This window comes from Puma concolor, chromosome B3 (genome assembly GCF_028749965.1).
Source record: "Puma concolor isolate L17-30 chromosome B3, mPumCon1.1.hap2, whole genome shotgun sequence".
Classification (NCBI taxonomy): Eukaryota; Metazoa; Chordata; class Mammalia; order Carnivora; family Felidae; genus Puma; species Puma concolor.
In genome coordinates, this window is record NC_141672.1 from 50,359,441 (window position 1) to 50,374,883 (window position 15,443).

The following is a 15,443-nucleotide window of genomic DNA, read 5'->3' on the forward strand; positions in this document are numbered from 1 at the left end:
GTCAACACGTATCAATTTTAACAACAGGAAAAAAAAAAACAAAATAAATATCAGTTAAATAAAAGTTAAAAGAAAACATGACTAAGTTAGATTACTTATAGAATTTCCTTTATCACATGCCTGTTTCCTTCCTCGGTCTCTTTCTGTGACTTTCCTCCCCTGTGAACAGTCTTCTCTAGTCAAAATTTATGTTTTTTGTACCCTGACTATATCAGTTACTCTTTATTAGGTCCCTAGTATATTCATCTTCTCTGTTTATCTTGAGTCCTGCCCTGTCTTGGGAAAGCCTTTATCTCCCCTTCTATTCTGAATGACAGCCTTGCTGGATAAAGGATCCTTGGCTGCATATTTTTCCTATTCAGCACGTTGAATATTTCCTGCCACTCCCTTCTGGCCTGCCAAGTTTCAGTGGACAGGTCTGCTACTACCCTCATGTGTCTACCCTTGTAGGTGAAGGCCTGTTTGTCGCTAGCTGCTTTCAGAATTCTCTCCTTATCTTTGTATTTTGCCAGTTTCACTATGATAGGCCATGGTGTTGACCTGTTTTTAGTGACTCTGAAGGGAATTCTATGTGCCTCTTGGACTTGGATACCTGTTTCCTTCCCCAGATTAGGGAAGTTCTCAGCTATAATTTGTTCAAAAAAAACCTTCTGCCCCTTTCTCTCTCTTCTTCTGTAACTCCTTTGTTACAGATATTATTTTGTTTCATTGAATCACTTAGCTCTCTAATTCTCCCCTCATGGTCTAGTAATTTCCTTTCCTTCTTTTTTTCAGCTTCATCATTTCCCATAATTTTATCTTCTGTTTCACTTATTCTCTCTTCTGCTTCTTCCGTTCTCACTGTCACTGCATCTAGTTTATTTTGCATCTCATTGACAACATTTCTTAATTCATCATGACTATTTCTTAGGTCTTTGATCTCTATAGCAATAGAGTCTCTCCTGTCTTCTATGCGTTTTTCAAGCCCAGCTATTAGTCTTATGACTGTTATTCTAAATTCTTGTTCAGATATATTGTTTATATCTGTTTTGAGCAATTCTCTGGCTGTCATTTCTTCCTGGATTTTCTTTTGAGGAGAATTCTTCCATTTTGTCATTTTGGCTCGTTTTCTGTCTTTTAGGTATTTTAATAGCTTGTTATGTGTCCTACACCTGCGAGTACTACTATATTAAAAAGGAGCATATACTGTGCAGGGCCTTTCACTTTAGAAAGTGTTTTTGTAGTATGTTGTATGCACTCTGTTGCTGCATATTTGGCTGCTCTGTCCCACTGGACAGTCCTCTGCAAAGCTCCTCCTTGCTCATAAGGGTGGATTGTTTGAAACTTCCACCAAGTGTTCTTTGATTTGTTTGTTGAAGTAACCCTGTAAAAAGGGAAGGGCGGGGAACCTCATCCCATACAAAGAGAAAAATGAAAGGAGCAAAAAAAAAGACCAAGTATAGAATCAAAGAAGCTATAAGGCTTAATCCAGAGAGAGAGAAAGAAAAATAAAGAAGGAGATATAGAAAAGGTATTAAAAAAAATTGAGTAAAAAATAAAAAAGCCTGATTAAACAAACAAAACAGAGAAATATATATATGTATAAAGAATTGACCAAAAATCAAATCAGAAACTATGAGCCTGATTCCAAAGGAAAAAGAGTAAAAAGAAGAGAAAAGAGAAGAAAAAAAAAGAGAGAGAGAGAGAAACAGACTAACATACAAAACTGTAGGTCTGTTGGTGCCTGGGACTGGTGGCAGTGCTGGTCAGGAGGTCTGGTTCCCTCAGTGTCAGTCCCCTTCCAGTACAAAAGCATTTGCCAGGCACGGAGCGGCAGGGTTTGTTGTAATTGGTCCCACCTCCAGTGGAGACTGCCGTGCTGTTTCCTGAAGCCCCACCATGTTGGTGGTGGAGAAAAAAGTGGTGACACCCCAATCTTTCCTCCTCTGTCTGAGTGTCTCAAACTACTCTGTTCAGGCAGCCCTCACAGAATAGTGTGGAAATAGACTTGTCCTGCTCCACAGTCTCCCGGCCTCTTAGGCACTCAGCTGGGATTCAAAACCGATGTCTTAAAGGAGCCTGCACCCCACCTCCCCGGGACCCCATTCTGGTGTACCGTGGTTCCACAGCCTTTCTCTCCCTTTTGTCTCTCCACAGAAGTGGTTCTCTTCCCTCCATGCCTACGCTCTTATCTCCCCCAATTTGCATACTTGCACCTCTGTCCTGCCAAGCTGTCTCCCTCCACCTGTGGAGATCTTCCTGTCACTCCTGCTGTTGATTTCCTGGGTGTTCCAAGTGTTCTGACCTTAATACAGCTGTGTTTGAGGGATGAGAGAAATCCCTGTTCTCTACTTCTCCGCCATCTTAACTCTCCCTCAAGTCCTGCCCTGTCTTAAAAGTGTCACACGCTCTGCCTTTCTTCAGCTGTGGCAGACTGATTGATCACTCTCTGCCTTCCACTGAGCCAGGAAGTGTAACACTCTTGGTCAACTTGGTGCTCCACTTGTCCACCCCTAACTGATTCTAGTGGGCAGAAGAGATAAAACGCATATGCTCTCTCTGGGTTCCAGCTCAACTTTCCTCTCTGAGACTTGCCTTTAGTCGTTTTGTTCCATAGTAATGATCACTTTCTTCTCTTTACTCCTATATCCATTTTTATGTATTTAGTACTTGCTTATAGCAGACATTTTTAGTATACATACTTTATGTTCTTCACCACCTTTAGGTTGAGTGATATTGTGTTATATAACTTTGTGTAATCCAAATACTTATAAAAACAGCTTCTGTGTGGATATTTAATATCAATATAAATTAATTTTAAAATAGTAAACATTAAAAAAAGAATATTTCCCCTTAGTAATATCTACACTTTATAACATCAATTGCCATTATTATAAACCCCTGAATCCCAAACAGGTAACTCCAACTAAGCCACTAAGTTGACCTTTAATCTTAGATATATTCACAGTTGTTTGATAATAGCTCTACTTCAATATCCACAAGCATTTTATACTTATATCAGTCTCTTCAGTCAACCCCTTTCATTCAGTCCCCTCTGCCACTGCCTTTGAAAAGTCATTTATCATTTTTCCCTTCTATTTTTGAAATTGTCTTCCAACTCATTCACCTGACTTTGGTTTTAGCTCCTCTCATACTGTCCTTCCTATTGCCATGAGTTTCAGAACAAGTTTATATCCAAAATTAAATCTTGTATTTTCACAATAAAATTTAACTTCATTGTATAATCAGTAGGGCATTTGTTACCTAGCTCCTATGTCTGAGGTTCATTTTGCAAATACTTTTTAAATCCTCTCAAACTTTTATAAAATAAATTCATCCCAGACTGAATTACTAAAAAGTGATCATGTATTTGGACAAGAGTTAATACTCTCCGTTTCTGTACTTATCATAGACTCCTAACAAGCAGCTTATGGCTCCATACCTGTCTGTAGGTCATACATTGAGTAGCATTGTCCTGTCACCTTTCCAGATGTTCCGTGCTCTTTTCCTGTCTCCCTGTATTTGCACTTGTTTCCTCTAACTAAAATGTTGAGGCTCTTCACTCACCTTACCTCCCTGCTGATTCATTCTCAAGTCTCACCTCCTTTGGGAGCATTTCTGACCTTCATGGGGATTTAGGTATTCTTTCTTTTCCCATATTATATGACAAGATTCACAAAACAGAAACTAAAGTAAGACAACCAAATTTTTCCTCAGAGCACTAGTCTTCAGAGAAGATGGAAGATTTTTAAGTGATGAGTTTGAAAAGAGTATATCTTTATACATGTGGTCTTTATTAAGTCTTTCCTAGTAAATGTCTCTCAGCCTCTTTCCCTCTAGAAGTTGAGTGAATATAACAAAAAAGAGCAGATTTCATATCATTTTTAAAAAATAAAAATGTTATATTCACTGATTCCTTCTAGGATGGCCCCAGAAGTTGCAGCAGTAGAAAAGAATGGCGGCTACAACCAACTCTGTGATATCTGGGCAGTAGGAATAACAGCAATTGAACTTGGAGAGCTTCAACCACCTATGTTTGATCTCCATCCAATGAGGTGTTCTCACTATTTACAATTATGCAGTTATTAATGAAGTCTTTGGGGAGAATTAAATATTGATAACTTGAGTATTTCCAGCTCATTTTCAAGTATGTTGAAATAGTAAAGGTGTTGTAAAGGACTTAGGGGTAATCAGTTGCACCCAATACCTGCTCTCTTGTGTTGTTTCCTAAGACAACGTGGAGTGAATCATCTGTACTATTTAAAGCTGTTTCATTAAGCAAATCTCCCTTAATCATGCTAGATATAGCAGTTATCATTTGTAAAGTTTTTTTAAGTCTTTACATTCTTCCATCAATTGTTTCTTTTTCTGTTCTAAGTGGAATTATGAGCAAATGATAGGATGTAGGTGACATTTTTTTTCTATTCTTTTTTTGATTTTTATTTTGTCTAGGGATAATTAAGAGGTAGTTACACTTAGTATAATTATTATTTACATTTTAGGGTATATTGTCTCTCAAAAAAATATTTGATGGCCTTTGAAAGTGCTTTTATATTTTGAAGTAAAAGATGAATTGAGCTAAAATTTAAGCTTTTAAAGTATAAAGTTGAAAACAGTATAAAGTTGAAAAGAAAATCAACAGAGTGCAGAAAGTATTCTTCTAGCAAGATAGACAATGGATTAGTATACATGTATATATACATAAGGAATTTATTTAGAGACCCTGAAGGCAAAAGATAGACTGTTAATGAGCAAGTACCAAATACAAAGAAACTTGGAAAACTATTGGACTTCTCAAGTAACTGAAGATACAAAAGTTAAAAGATACCTACTTTTTGTTGGAATGCCATTATGTACAGACCTTTAGGATGTTACTTGTTAGGAGCAGTACAAATGTTTCTGTGATTCTACTACTTAGAAAATTATACTTAGGAAATAACCCAAGGGAAAAAAAAGCTAAGAATTATTCATTCCAGGTTAACAGTGGAAAAAAAGCTGAGTGTCCAATAGTTGGTGAATTAATCTTTTTTCTTAATTTTTTAATGAATTGTTAAGCAAAAATTTTCAGCAGTTAAAGGCAGCTGTTACATATGCATAAACCAAAGCAACATGGAAAATTGATTATTAGTGAAAAAACAATCTATTATTACCTAATTATTGGTTAGCATTTAGATAAAGACTAAAGAAGAGCAGATTTAAAAGAATGCCTCACAGTTGTAAGAATATAAACTTTATATATGAATCATTTCATCTTTAAAAAGATAAACATCTTTGGTATTTAAAACTGAGTTTGGGGGCGCCTGGGTGGCTCAGTTGATTAAGCGTCCAATTTGGTCTCAGGTCATAATCTCATAGTTTGTGAGTTCGAGCCCCACATCGGGCTCTGTGCTGACAGCTCGGAGTCTGGAGCCTGCTTCAGATTCTGTGTCTCCCTCTCTCTCTGCCCCTCCCCTGGTCGTGCTCTGTCTCTCTCTCCCTCAAAAATAAATAAAACATAAAAAAATAAAAATTTATTTAAAAAAGACGGGTTTGCTTGGAAACCTATAAAGGGTTTTGTTGGAAAAACTGAAATAGAGCATTTTAGAACTTTTCTTAAATCTTCCATCCTTCTACCCCCAGAGTCCCTAGAAAATGAGTCAAAGGTGAATTCATACTGAAAGAAAGTCCTCTTGCAGGTTGATTTCTGTATTATTCATAATGAGAGAATCTGGAAAGTTATTGTCCAAAAGAGGGGAACAGACTAGGAAGTAGATATAATTTGCTTGTATACCCAAGACAATTATAGAGGCAAATCTTCCACTAAGCATACAACCTAATGTTAGAGTAACACATCATCTCTATGTTATAGAATGGTATTTAATTACTATACATGCTTATATCTAAGATATAATATTAGTTATATATGTTAAAAGTAATAAAATTCTTCTCTAATATTTGGTAGCTTTGCCTTATGAATAAGAGCTTGTTTGAAAATGAAATATCTAGGTGATGGGCATTGAAGAGGGCATCTTTTGGGATGAGCACTGGGTGTTGTATGGAAACCAATTTGACAATAAATTTCATATATTAAAAAAATTAAAAATAAAAAATAAAAAAAAGAAAGAAAATGAAATATCTATTGGCTATCTAAAATATAAAAATTTAGTGTCCAGGGGCTCCTGTCTGGCTCAGTTTGTAGAGCATGAGACTCTTAATCTCGGGGCTGTGAATTTGAGCTTCATGTTGGGCATAGAGATAACATACATACATATGTACATACATAAAACTACATTATCAATAAACTTAATAAATAAGTAAAATCTTAAATTAATTTTCATATTCCATACCAGTGTTCATCAGTGTCTACGTATGTAGTAATTTGTAAATGGATTACAGAATATTCATTCTGATTATTAGATGAGGTAATCAAAGTATTTCAATATTGCCCTTTAACTGAAATTTTTATTCCAGGGCCCTCTTCTTAATGTCAAAAAGTAATTTTCAGCCTCCAAAACTAAAGGACAAAACAAAATGGTAAGTTAATGAATATATAGATTTATAGAATTTTGCCGTTGGAAAGGAGATAGGTTCAGTTCTCTTATAAGTAATGAAACTGAATTGCAGCAATGTGGATGGAACTGGAAGGTATTATGCTAAGTGAAATAAGTCATTCAGAGAAAGACAGATACCATACATTTTCACTCATATGTGGAACTTGAGAAACTTAACAGAAGACCATGGGGGAAGGGAAGGGGAAAAAAAAATAGTTACAGAGAGGGAGGGAGGCAAACCATAAGAGACTTTTTAAGTACAGAGAACAAACTGAGGGTTGATGGGGGAGGGTGGGGTGGAGAAGAGGGGAAAATGGGTGATGGGCATTGAGGAGGGCGCTTGTTGGGATGAGCACTGGGTGTTGTGTGTAAGCGATGAACCTCAGGAATCTACCCCTAAAACCAAGAGCACACTGTACACACTCTATGTTAGCCAATTTGACAATAAATTATATTTTGGAAAAATGATGAAACTGAAGTCCAGAGCCTTTAAATAGTTTACTTGCAGTTACATATCTAATTTACTCACAGAGCTGTGGCCAGGATCTGGGTTATATTCTTGACAGTTCCAGTTGCTTAGGAACTTAGAGTAACAAGGAATAAGAACAAGCCCATGTCCAAAAGATTTTTATAATCTTCTGCTCTGGTAAAACTCTGATCATTTTCTTAGTGTTTTGGAGGCTTGGGTAAGAGGTGTGGTGAGGAAAGGATTGGAAATGGGTATATTAAAAATTTGGAGATTTATATCTTTGCCTTGCATTCTGTTACTTGTTAATTATATGTTAACTTTTATGGAAGGTGATATGAAAAGGTTTCCCAGATACCATGACACTTAATCACTGTTGATTTTTCTCTACCTTCCTTACCTAATATTCAAAATTTTACTATTTATTTTCATCCTAATCTCTTCTTTCTCTAAGTAAAGCAGTTTGCCTTTTCTTAAAGTCCATTAGGATATCTTTAATTGGATGATAAAAATTGAAAATTATTTTTCTGGTAATGTATTCCCATGCATTTAATAAAAGAAGCCATGCAAATAAAAGTTTCCAATCTTCATCTAGATTTCATGGATCTTTTGATGGGGGAGGTACATGGGTTCCCCAAATTCTGTATGTATATTCTTCTAGGGAGACAGTCCATATCTTGTTTCATATTTTAAGAGACCTGTCCCCCAAACAGGTTCTGAACTACTGTTTTATGTTTTATTGACCTGTCTGTGCAAAGTATTACTTAGGAGCCAGGACATTCTGGAGATGATGCCAGGAGTGAAAGGAAAATCACACTGGAAATAAAGGAGTTTATATCCTACTGTGGCTGTATTCTTTTGTGTTGATAAGAGTTTCCTCCTGATTCTTGTTACCCTAAGTTCCTAAGCAATTGGAACTGGAGGGCTTTATGGCAGGAATGACTCAATATTCATTCAGGAATGAATGACCACAGGCTGTTACCATTGGAGTACTTTTGCCAATCTCAGGTACTCTGGTTCCACGTTATCTCCGCCACAAGCCACCAAATGTAATGCAGTGATTTGATTTCTCTGCAAGAGAGCTGCTGTGTGGATGCCCTTGTTCCTAAGAAATTCAGTGACCTTATAATGATTTAAATAATCTTTTACATTACCAATCCTACCTCCATGCCATTCTTCTGGTATAGGAAAACATTTATATATTTTATAAATTAAGCAGTGGGGAAAAAGCCATTTTGATTCCTAAGTGGCACCTAGAATAAATACTAGATTTTAAATCCTATAATACCCATTTCTAGTTTTTTGTGTATTTTTTAGAGATGGTATGTTACTATTTCTTGTAACTAATTTCATTTTACTTAATAGATGAAACTGACACCTGTTTTCAAGGGGTACACTGTTCTTTGGGTCTTGTTTTTTGGCTTATATAGAGCTAAGAGGCCTAAGAAAAATCATGTGTTTCAGACTTTCTAACTGCTTATAAGTTAGTTTTATTTAGTAACATTAAAAAACTAATATTAGTGAAATATTTTTGTACATGTCTCTTTTTATTTGAAGGTCATCAACATTCCATAATTTTGTCAAAATAGCACTAACCAAAAACCCCAAAAAAAGACCAACTGCTGAAAGACTTCTGACTGTAAGTCATTGAAATTATAGGGGAATTTTCTGTAGTCAATGCAGTAAGTAGGCATATCACTCGAACAAAGTATTTAAGATTTTTAATATAAAAATTTAGTGATCTCTTACTGCAGGGGTCTGCAGACTTTTTGGGAAGAGCCAGGTAGTAAATGTCTTGGGCTTTGGGGCCATACAGTCTCTGTAGCAACTACTCAGTTTTGCCATTGAAGCACAAAAGCTACCAAAGACAGTACAATTGAATAGGCATGGCTTTTATACTCAAAACTTCATTCACAAAAAGAGGCAGTGCCCCAGGTTTTGCCCATGGGCTTTAGTTTGCCAACCCCTGCCTTAGAGAAAACTCTTAAAAATGTTGCTATCACCTAAAATTAATTGCCTTTTTTCGGTTTCTTATGTAAATATAGAATGTTCTGTGTATATATATATTTGTAAAATATTTTTAGAAAAAGTTCATGATTACAACAATTTAAGGAAACTTTATTTAAATATCAAAATTTAACTGTTTGTCTTTTTACATTTACATAATGTTACTAAATTAAATGTATGCATATATGGAATACACATGCTTTTTTCTTATTATGATGTGATATTCACTTGCATATATATCACGATAGTGACATGAGTAATGAATGTCAGCTGTTATAGCCAAGGTTGCAATTTTGCAACCTAATATAGATAACTTAGAAAAATTATTCATGTTGGGGTGCCTGGCTGGCTCAGTGAGTAGAGGATGTGATTCTTAATCTCAGGGTCATGAGTTCAAGCCCTATGTTGGGCATGGAACCTACTTGAAATTAAAAAAAAAAAATGATTCATGTCATAAACTTACTCCACAAGGGTGCTGCAGTTTTATAATATACAATTATGGTTTCTCTGATACTTTTACTAGTACGTTCTCTAATTTATTTGTATTAGTAGGCTTCCATATGCTTGTTTTTGATAGTTACTGAATGAAAAAGTACAAATAACATTTTCTACGAACCATTGATGTAAAAGCATATTCATGAAGTTTTGTTTTGTTTTGTTTTGTTTTGTTTTATTTTGTTTTGTTTTGACTTAGCATACATTTGTAGGGCAGCCAGGTCTCTCTAGGGCCCTCGCAGTTGAACTGCTGGACAAAGTGAATAATCCAGACAACCATGCACACTACACTGAAGGAGATGATGATGACTTTGAGGTAAAGAGGTTTTCAGTGTAATATTTGAAAATAAATATTTAATATGGCCTTAATGTGTATTTTCTAATTTACTCTTTTTTAAGTTAGCTACAACAGATTTAGCTACAAAGATTAATTAGCAATGTAAACTAAACTTACCCTGCATATAATTACCAGGTAATACTTTAAAAAAAATTGTGGTATTACATAAATAACTGGTTGACACTTTTCTGGAAAGAACTAGGATTACTAATCTAATTAAAACCATTTATATCATTTTCTTTTCATAGTTGGTTTGCCAAAAGTTGAGAGGTAGCTAAGATTAGAATCAGATCATTTTCCCCTCCCAGAAATCGGGAGGTGCTTTCCCTTCTCCCCAAACCTCAGATTCTGTAGTGAGAGCTTGATCTTTCTCTAAAGAGAAAGTACATCTATTTCTAAGGAAATAAAAGAGGTTAGGAACATTGCTTTGGACCAAGAGAACAAAAGTTTAGCCAAAGCACATGCACATATTATTTTTCACTGAAGAGACTCTCTAGAAATCTAATTGGCCATTTTTTATTGCTCTATTATACAGATTATTAACAATATAAATATATTTTTTAAAAGTTGAGGTTCCCATAGAAATTTTATCCTTTCCAATACTTGTTCAGGACAATTATATATTATTACATGTAGAGCTATTCCTACATTTTCCTTCTCTGAAAATATTCTGAAGTCTTTTTGAATATATTATATTTAACATCAAAACTTGTAAATCATGAATGAGGGACTTCCTGCCCATTAGCAGGTACCTACTATGCTTGCATAAAGCACAGCTGAACTTTTCCACCAGTGTCTCTTCCTCTCCTTTTAGGATTTCTTTTTATTTCTATGATTGTGTCCTCATTTCCCTTTATGCCTTTATTTCCTTTTATATCTCTACCTTCACTTCTGGCAAGACAATAGGACCATACTTTTTGTGTTATTTATTTGTTGAAGGAAATGTTTTACTTTATGTTCTTAAGTTTTGAATTATACTGTATAAGTATCGTCATAAGTACTAATAACGCATTGGGGAGTCATTGTGTACCAAGTATTAGGCTAGATAATTTTTATGTTAACTCATTAAATACTCAAAACAGTTTACAACAGATTCTGTTACTATCCACATTTTATAAATGAGGATATAGCAGAGAAAGAATAGAAGTAATTTTCCCAAGATCATATGGCTAGTAAGTAGTGGAACCAGCATTTGGATCCAAGGCCCTAACTCCAAAGCCTATTGTTTTAGTTAATATGCTACCATTTCTATGTATGTGTTTAATAGAAATAGTCACTAAATAATCTTTGAAAACTAATCTTTAAAAACTAATCCTTGCCTTCTGTATAGCATAGTCTTGTCCTGTAGTAGGTATCTAATGAATATTTTGTTGAGTGTTAAATGAACTTTAACTGAAAATATTGAATAAACTCACTATTCATAGATTTTTTAATTTAAATTATCATTTGCAGACTTGTAATAATAAGATTTTAATAAAATTATTAAAATTATTGTAACTTCAATATGAAATTGATATTATTTGATTCCCCAGTTTGTCTTTCACTGGTTATATAACTAACCAGATTCTTTTTTTTATTCCCCACATTATTTTGCTGGGCTTCCCAGATCCACTTTACCTTCTGAGTTCTCTATTTCTATTTAATGTGGTATCACTGTACTTCTCAGTTCTTGAAATCCTTGTGCCAGGTAGTTGGGGACACGATGGTGTATGAGATTGACCCAGTCCCTGCCTTGAAAGAACTTATAGTATAGTCTCATAGGAACCTCAGAAATACCACAAGTGTGATGACTGTTATGGAACAGGATATAGAGTATGCTATGGAGGCATATTTTAGGGACAGAGAAGGACTTGCTACAGAAGTGGTCTGTAAGTTGAAAATCTGCAGGATAAATTGGAATTAGAGGAAGAGGGCAGGCAGAATTGTTTTGAGCAGAGAGCATAATTGCATGTTAGAAAGCCTGGTGATAAGAGAGAAGACTGTATACTTGAGGAACTAAAGATAGTCTGGTTCGAACAGAAAACAAGGAGGGGGATAGTGGAAGATAAAGTCACAGAGCTAGACACTAGCCATTTCAAACCATGTTAAAATTTTTGGGCTTTATCAAAGGGCAGTAGAAGCCATTAAAGGGTAAAGGAGTGACATGTAATTATATGTGCATTTTTAAAAGATCTCTATGACCTCAGAATGGTGGTTCCATTTCTGAAAATCTGCTAAGAGGCTTTTAAAGTCATCTGGGATAGAGATGGTGGTGTTTTAGACTAGGAGTATAACAAGGACGGAGAAAAATGGACCAGTAAAAGAATTCTCTGAGAGAGTTGGAGATTGGATGAAGACATGAGTGTGGGGGGTGAAAAGAGATTACTCCTAGATTTTTATTTGAACAGCTGGGTGATCCTAAAAGTGCCGCCCCATTTATTGAGGTAGGAACACTAGAGTAAAATCATACTTGGGAATAAAGATGAATTCAAGTTTTATGTATAGTAATTTTGATGTTGAATAGACTTCCAAATGGAGACGTCTCACTAGAAATTAGATACGTGGTGTTAGCTTGGGGAGAAAAGTTTGGACTATAGATAGAAATTTGGGAGTCATTAAGTACAGAAGTAGTTGATACCTTAAGGAGTAAATCACTCAAGGGAAGCATGTAGAATGAGAAAACAGGAGAGGGCCTCAGACAGCATCCTAGATTTCTCCCAAAATTTAAGAATCAAGTAGGCTAAGAAGAATGGCAAAGGATTGATAAAAACCATTAAAAGAGGGAGGGAAGTTTTCAACAAGAATATTGCCTAGAAGATAAGTTAAAGAAGTCTTTGGATTTAGGTGGTGGTGCTTGAATACTTTCTTAAAAGGATAATATTCAAATTATAGAGGTGAAGCTAGATTAGAGTGGTTTGGAAAATAAGTACAGCAATACATTTATGAAATTTAGTTGTGAAAGGGAGAGGTAGGCTGAGCGGTAGTAGCTGGAGGAAAATGAGTTGGTGGGGATTTATTTAGTTATTTAGTTATTGTTTATCTGGGGGAAGTAAGTTTGAACAGGATTAAATGCTTATGAAAAGGATTCAGTAGATGGAGAGGAAAGATTCAAGAGAAACAAGGTAAATAGGCAAAGTCTCTGAGAAAGGAGGAGAGCCTGAGATCTAGATTATAATGGGAGCCTTGATCTTAGATAATGAAGTGCTTTAATCTTGCACTAGAGAGGAGTATAGTTGAAGGTTGTCGTTCAAAGTTATCTTCTATTTGATGATTCTGGTTTTCCTTGTGAAGTAATGGCAAGATCATGTCTTGAAAGTCCTGACAGAAAATGAGTGGGCTTGAAGAGTGGGAAGAGAAGGTGTGAAATAGTAATTGAGGAGAATGGTTGGGTTAAATGATTATAGTGAAGTGTTTTGGGGCAAAGTTGAAGCCTCAGATGAGATTAATTTTCTGTGTGGTCTGTTGGGTAACTTTCCTCCAGTAGTGATTTGTATCCCCAATATAAACACAAAGGTAGTTAGTTTAATTCATCTAAGGTGTCATTTTGGCATGCCAGAATACTGAAGGACAGTGGGGCAAAGGGAATTTAGGATACTGGCAAGAGATTGCTTGAAATTGTGGACCACTGGATACAAACTGGTTAAGAAGAAAAATGAAGATAAGAGAAATGCTGATGGACAGTAAGAAGGTTAATGGGTTAATGGACTTGGGATTCCATTGTGAACACGAAGCAGTGTAATGGGAGTAAATGAGAGTGAGCTAGAAGGCTGAGAAGTTTGGAAGATAGTGTGAGTTCAAGTGTCAGAGCTGATGGGAGGGTCCATGGTGTGATCTTAGCAATCAAGAGTTCATTGAAATCTGGGAGAGTGTCTTTAGAGATGAGATCAGAAAACTTAAGTCCCAAACAATGGGCTTTTGAAGTCCCTTGGTATGATGATGGGTCTTGAAGTAGAGGAAAAAACATATGAGCTCCTGTCCATCATCAGTGATTGAGAGTGAGTCTTTAGAAATTTGGTAGGTGGCAGTTGAGCTGAAGGCATAGTTTGAAGAGATCAGGAGCTTGTACCAAAGGGTGTAAAGTAGCAAGCTTCTCACTTGATTTACTGCAGTATCCTTACTCAGTCTCCCTGCATCCAGTGTTTCTCCCCTCCATATCTTCTCACACACTTATCCAATTATTCTGAAGTCTGACACCCTTTTTGTAAAATCTCCAAAAATTTTCTTTGCTGAGAAAATAAAATAGAGAGTCCTCACCTTGCATTCAGAGCCTTTCATGATCTGGCTCATCCCCAGTCTGTCTGTCCAGCTTTGTCACCTCATCCCTTAATCTTCACCAAATAATAACCAACTCCAATTCCCCTAAATGCTACCATTTCCTTTTCTTCTTGCATCACTTTGTTAATATTCTCTCTGCTGTCTAGAATGCTTCCCACACTGCTGCACATCCATTACCTACTGTCCTTGAGGCCTAGAGCAGATTACAGCTCTGTCATGAAGAACTTCTATACCCCTTCAGGTGGAAGTCATTTCTTTTTCATCTGGGCATTAATAGTAATCACCTTAATGAATGGCATTGACCATTTTCTAATCTCATTAAGTATTTGTGTGTCTTCTAGATTATAAACTCTTTGGAGATAAGATTTCTGATTTTCTTTGCATCTTTTCAATATTTCATACAGTATAAACAGAATAAGTGAATAACCTAAAATATGTTAGTGTTCATTGTATTGTTTATGTTTATCCCGTAATTTATTAGTAGGTAGTCATGTTTGTCAGTAAATGATCATTTAGTTAAAAAGTTTGACCTTTTAACTTTATCACTGAAATTTTTTAAAGTGTGTATATTATGCTTATATTCACAGCCCCATGCAATCATTCGTCATACCATTAGATCTACAAACAGGAATGCCAGAGCTGAACGGACAGCTTCAGAAATAAATTGTATGTGTTTGGTATACATTTTCAATTGGTGGTCTCGGAGGGTTGAGCTGGGTGTTCTCGTGGGTCTTACTGGAATAATAAAATTTCAGACTAACTGAGGCTACATGCTTTAACATATCAGAATACCTTTAAAATAGAGGTTGTTTCTCTGGTTTATAATGGAATTTTCTTATTTTTTAATTAAATGGTGTTTACTTACTAATTATAGAGGTAATATATGTTCATTTTAGAAAATTTGTAAGAGGAAAAAAATAAAAAATTAACATTGCCCATAATCTCATCACCCAGCACCAACCCACAGGTAATATTTTTGTTAATTGCCTCCATGTTTTTCCATGTGTGTTTTCACATGGCTGAATTTATGCTATGCATAAATTTTTTACTGAACACAGAAGCATTTCCCATACACGAATCTGGCCCTCCTTTTTTCATTGAGTTAATACACTGTAGTTGTATAGTTTCCGATTGTTGGACATTTGGGTTGGTTTCAGTTTTTTTAGGTTACTAGGAGAGGTGTATCTTTTCTAAAATATCTACTTAAAAGGGGAAATTGATTGTTATTCTGTAAATTAGTCATTGACAAATATTTGGTATCAATGATATTTGTCATTTTAGCCACATTAATTTAGAAGAACAGATTTGCAAAGAAGTTTTAGGTATATTGACTTAAATGTATACTTGTTTCAAAAAAGATTTAAAGAAGTTTACA

The 15,443-nt window shown here is 35.4% G+C and overlaps 1 protein-coding gene across 5 annotated transcripts in view; it reads left to right on the plus strand.

Annotated features, from left to right (window-relative positions):
- Positions 1-15,443, plus strand: part of MAP4K5 (mitogen-activated protein kinase kinase kinase kinase 5) — a 113,790-nt gene that overhangs the window by 64,050 nt on the left and 34,297 nt on the right. For all 5 annotated transcript variants that reach the window (XM_086709774.1, XM_086709775.1, XM_086709777.1 and 2 more), the window contains 5 exons: positions 3,903-4,034; positions 6,430-6,492; positions 8,533-8,614; positions 9,677-9,793; positions 14,656-14,734. In XM_086709774.1, the coding sequence (XP_086565900.1) occupies positions 3,903-4,034; positions 6,430-6,492; positions 8,533-8,614; positions 9,677-9,793; positions 14,656-14,734 (473 nt within the window). The remainder of the gene's footprint in view (positions 1-3,902; positions 4,035-6,429; positions 6,493-8,532; positions 8,615-9,676; positions 9,794-14,655; positions 14,735-15,443) is intronic.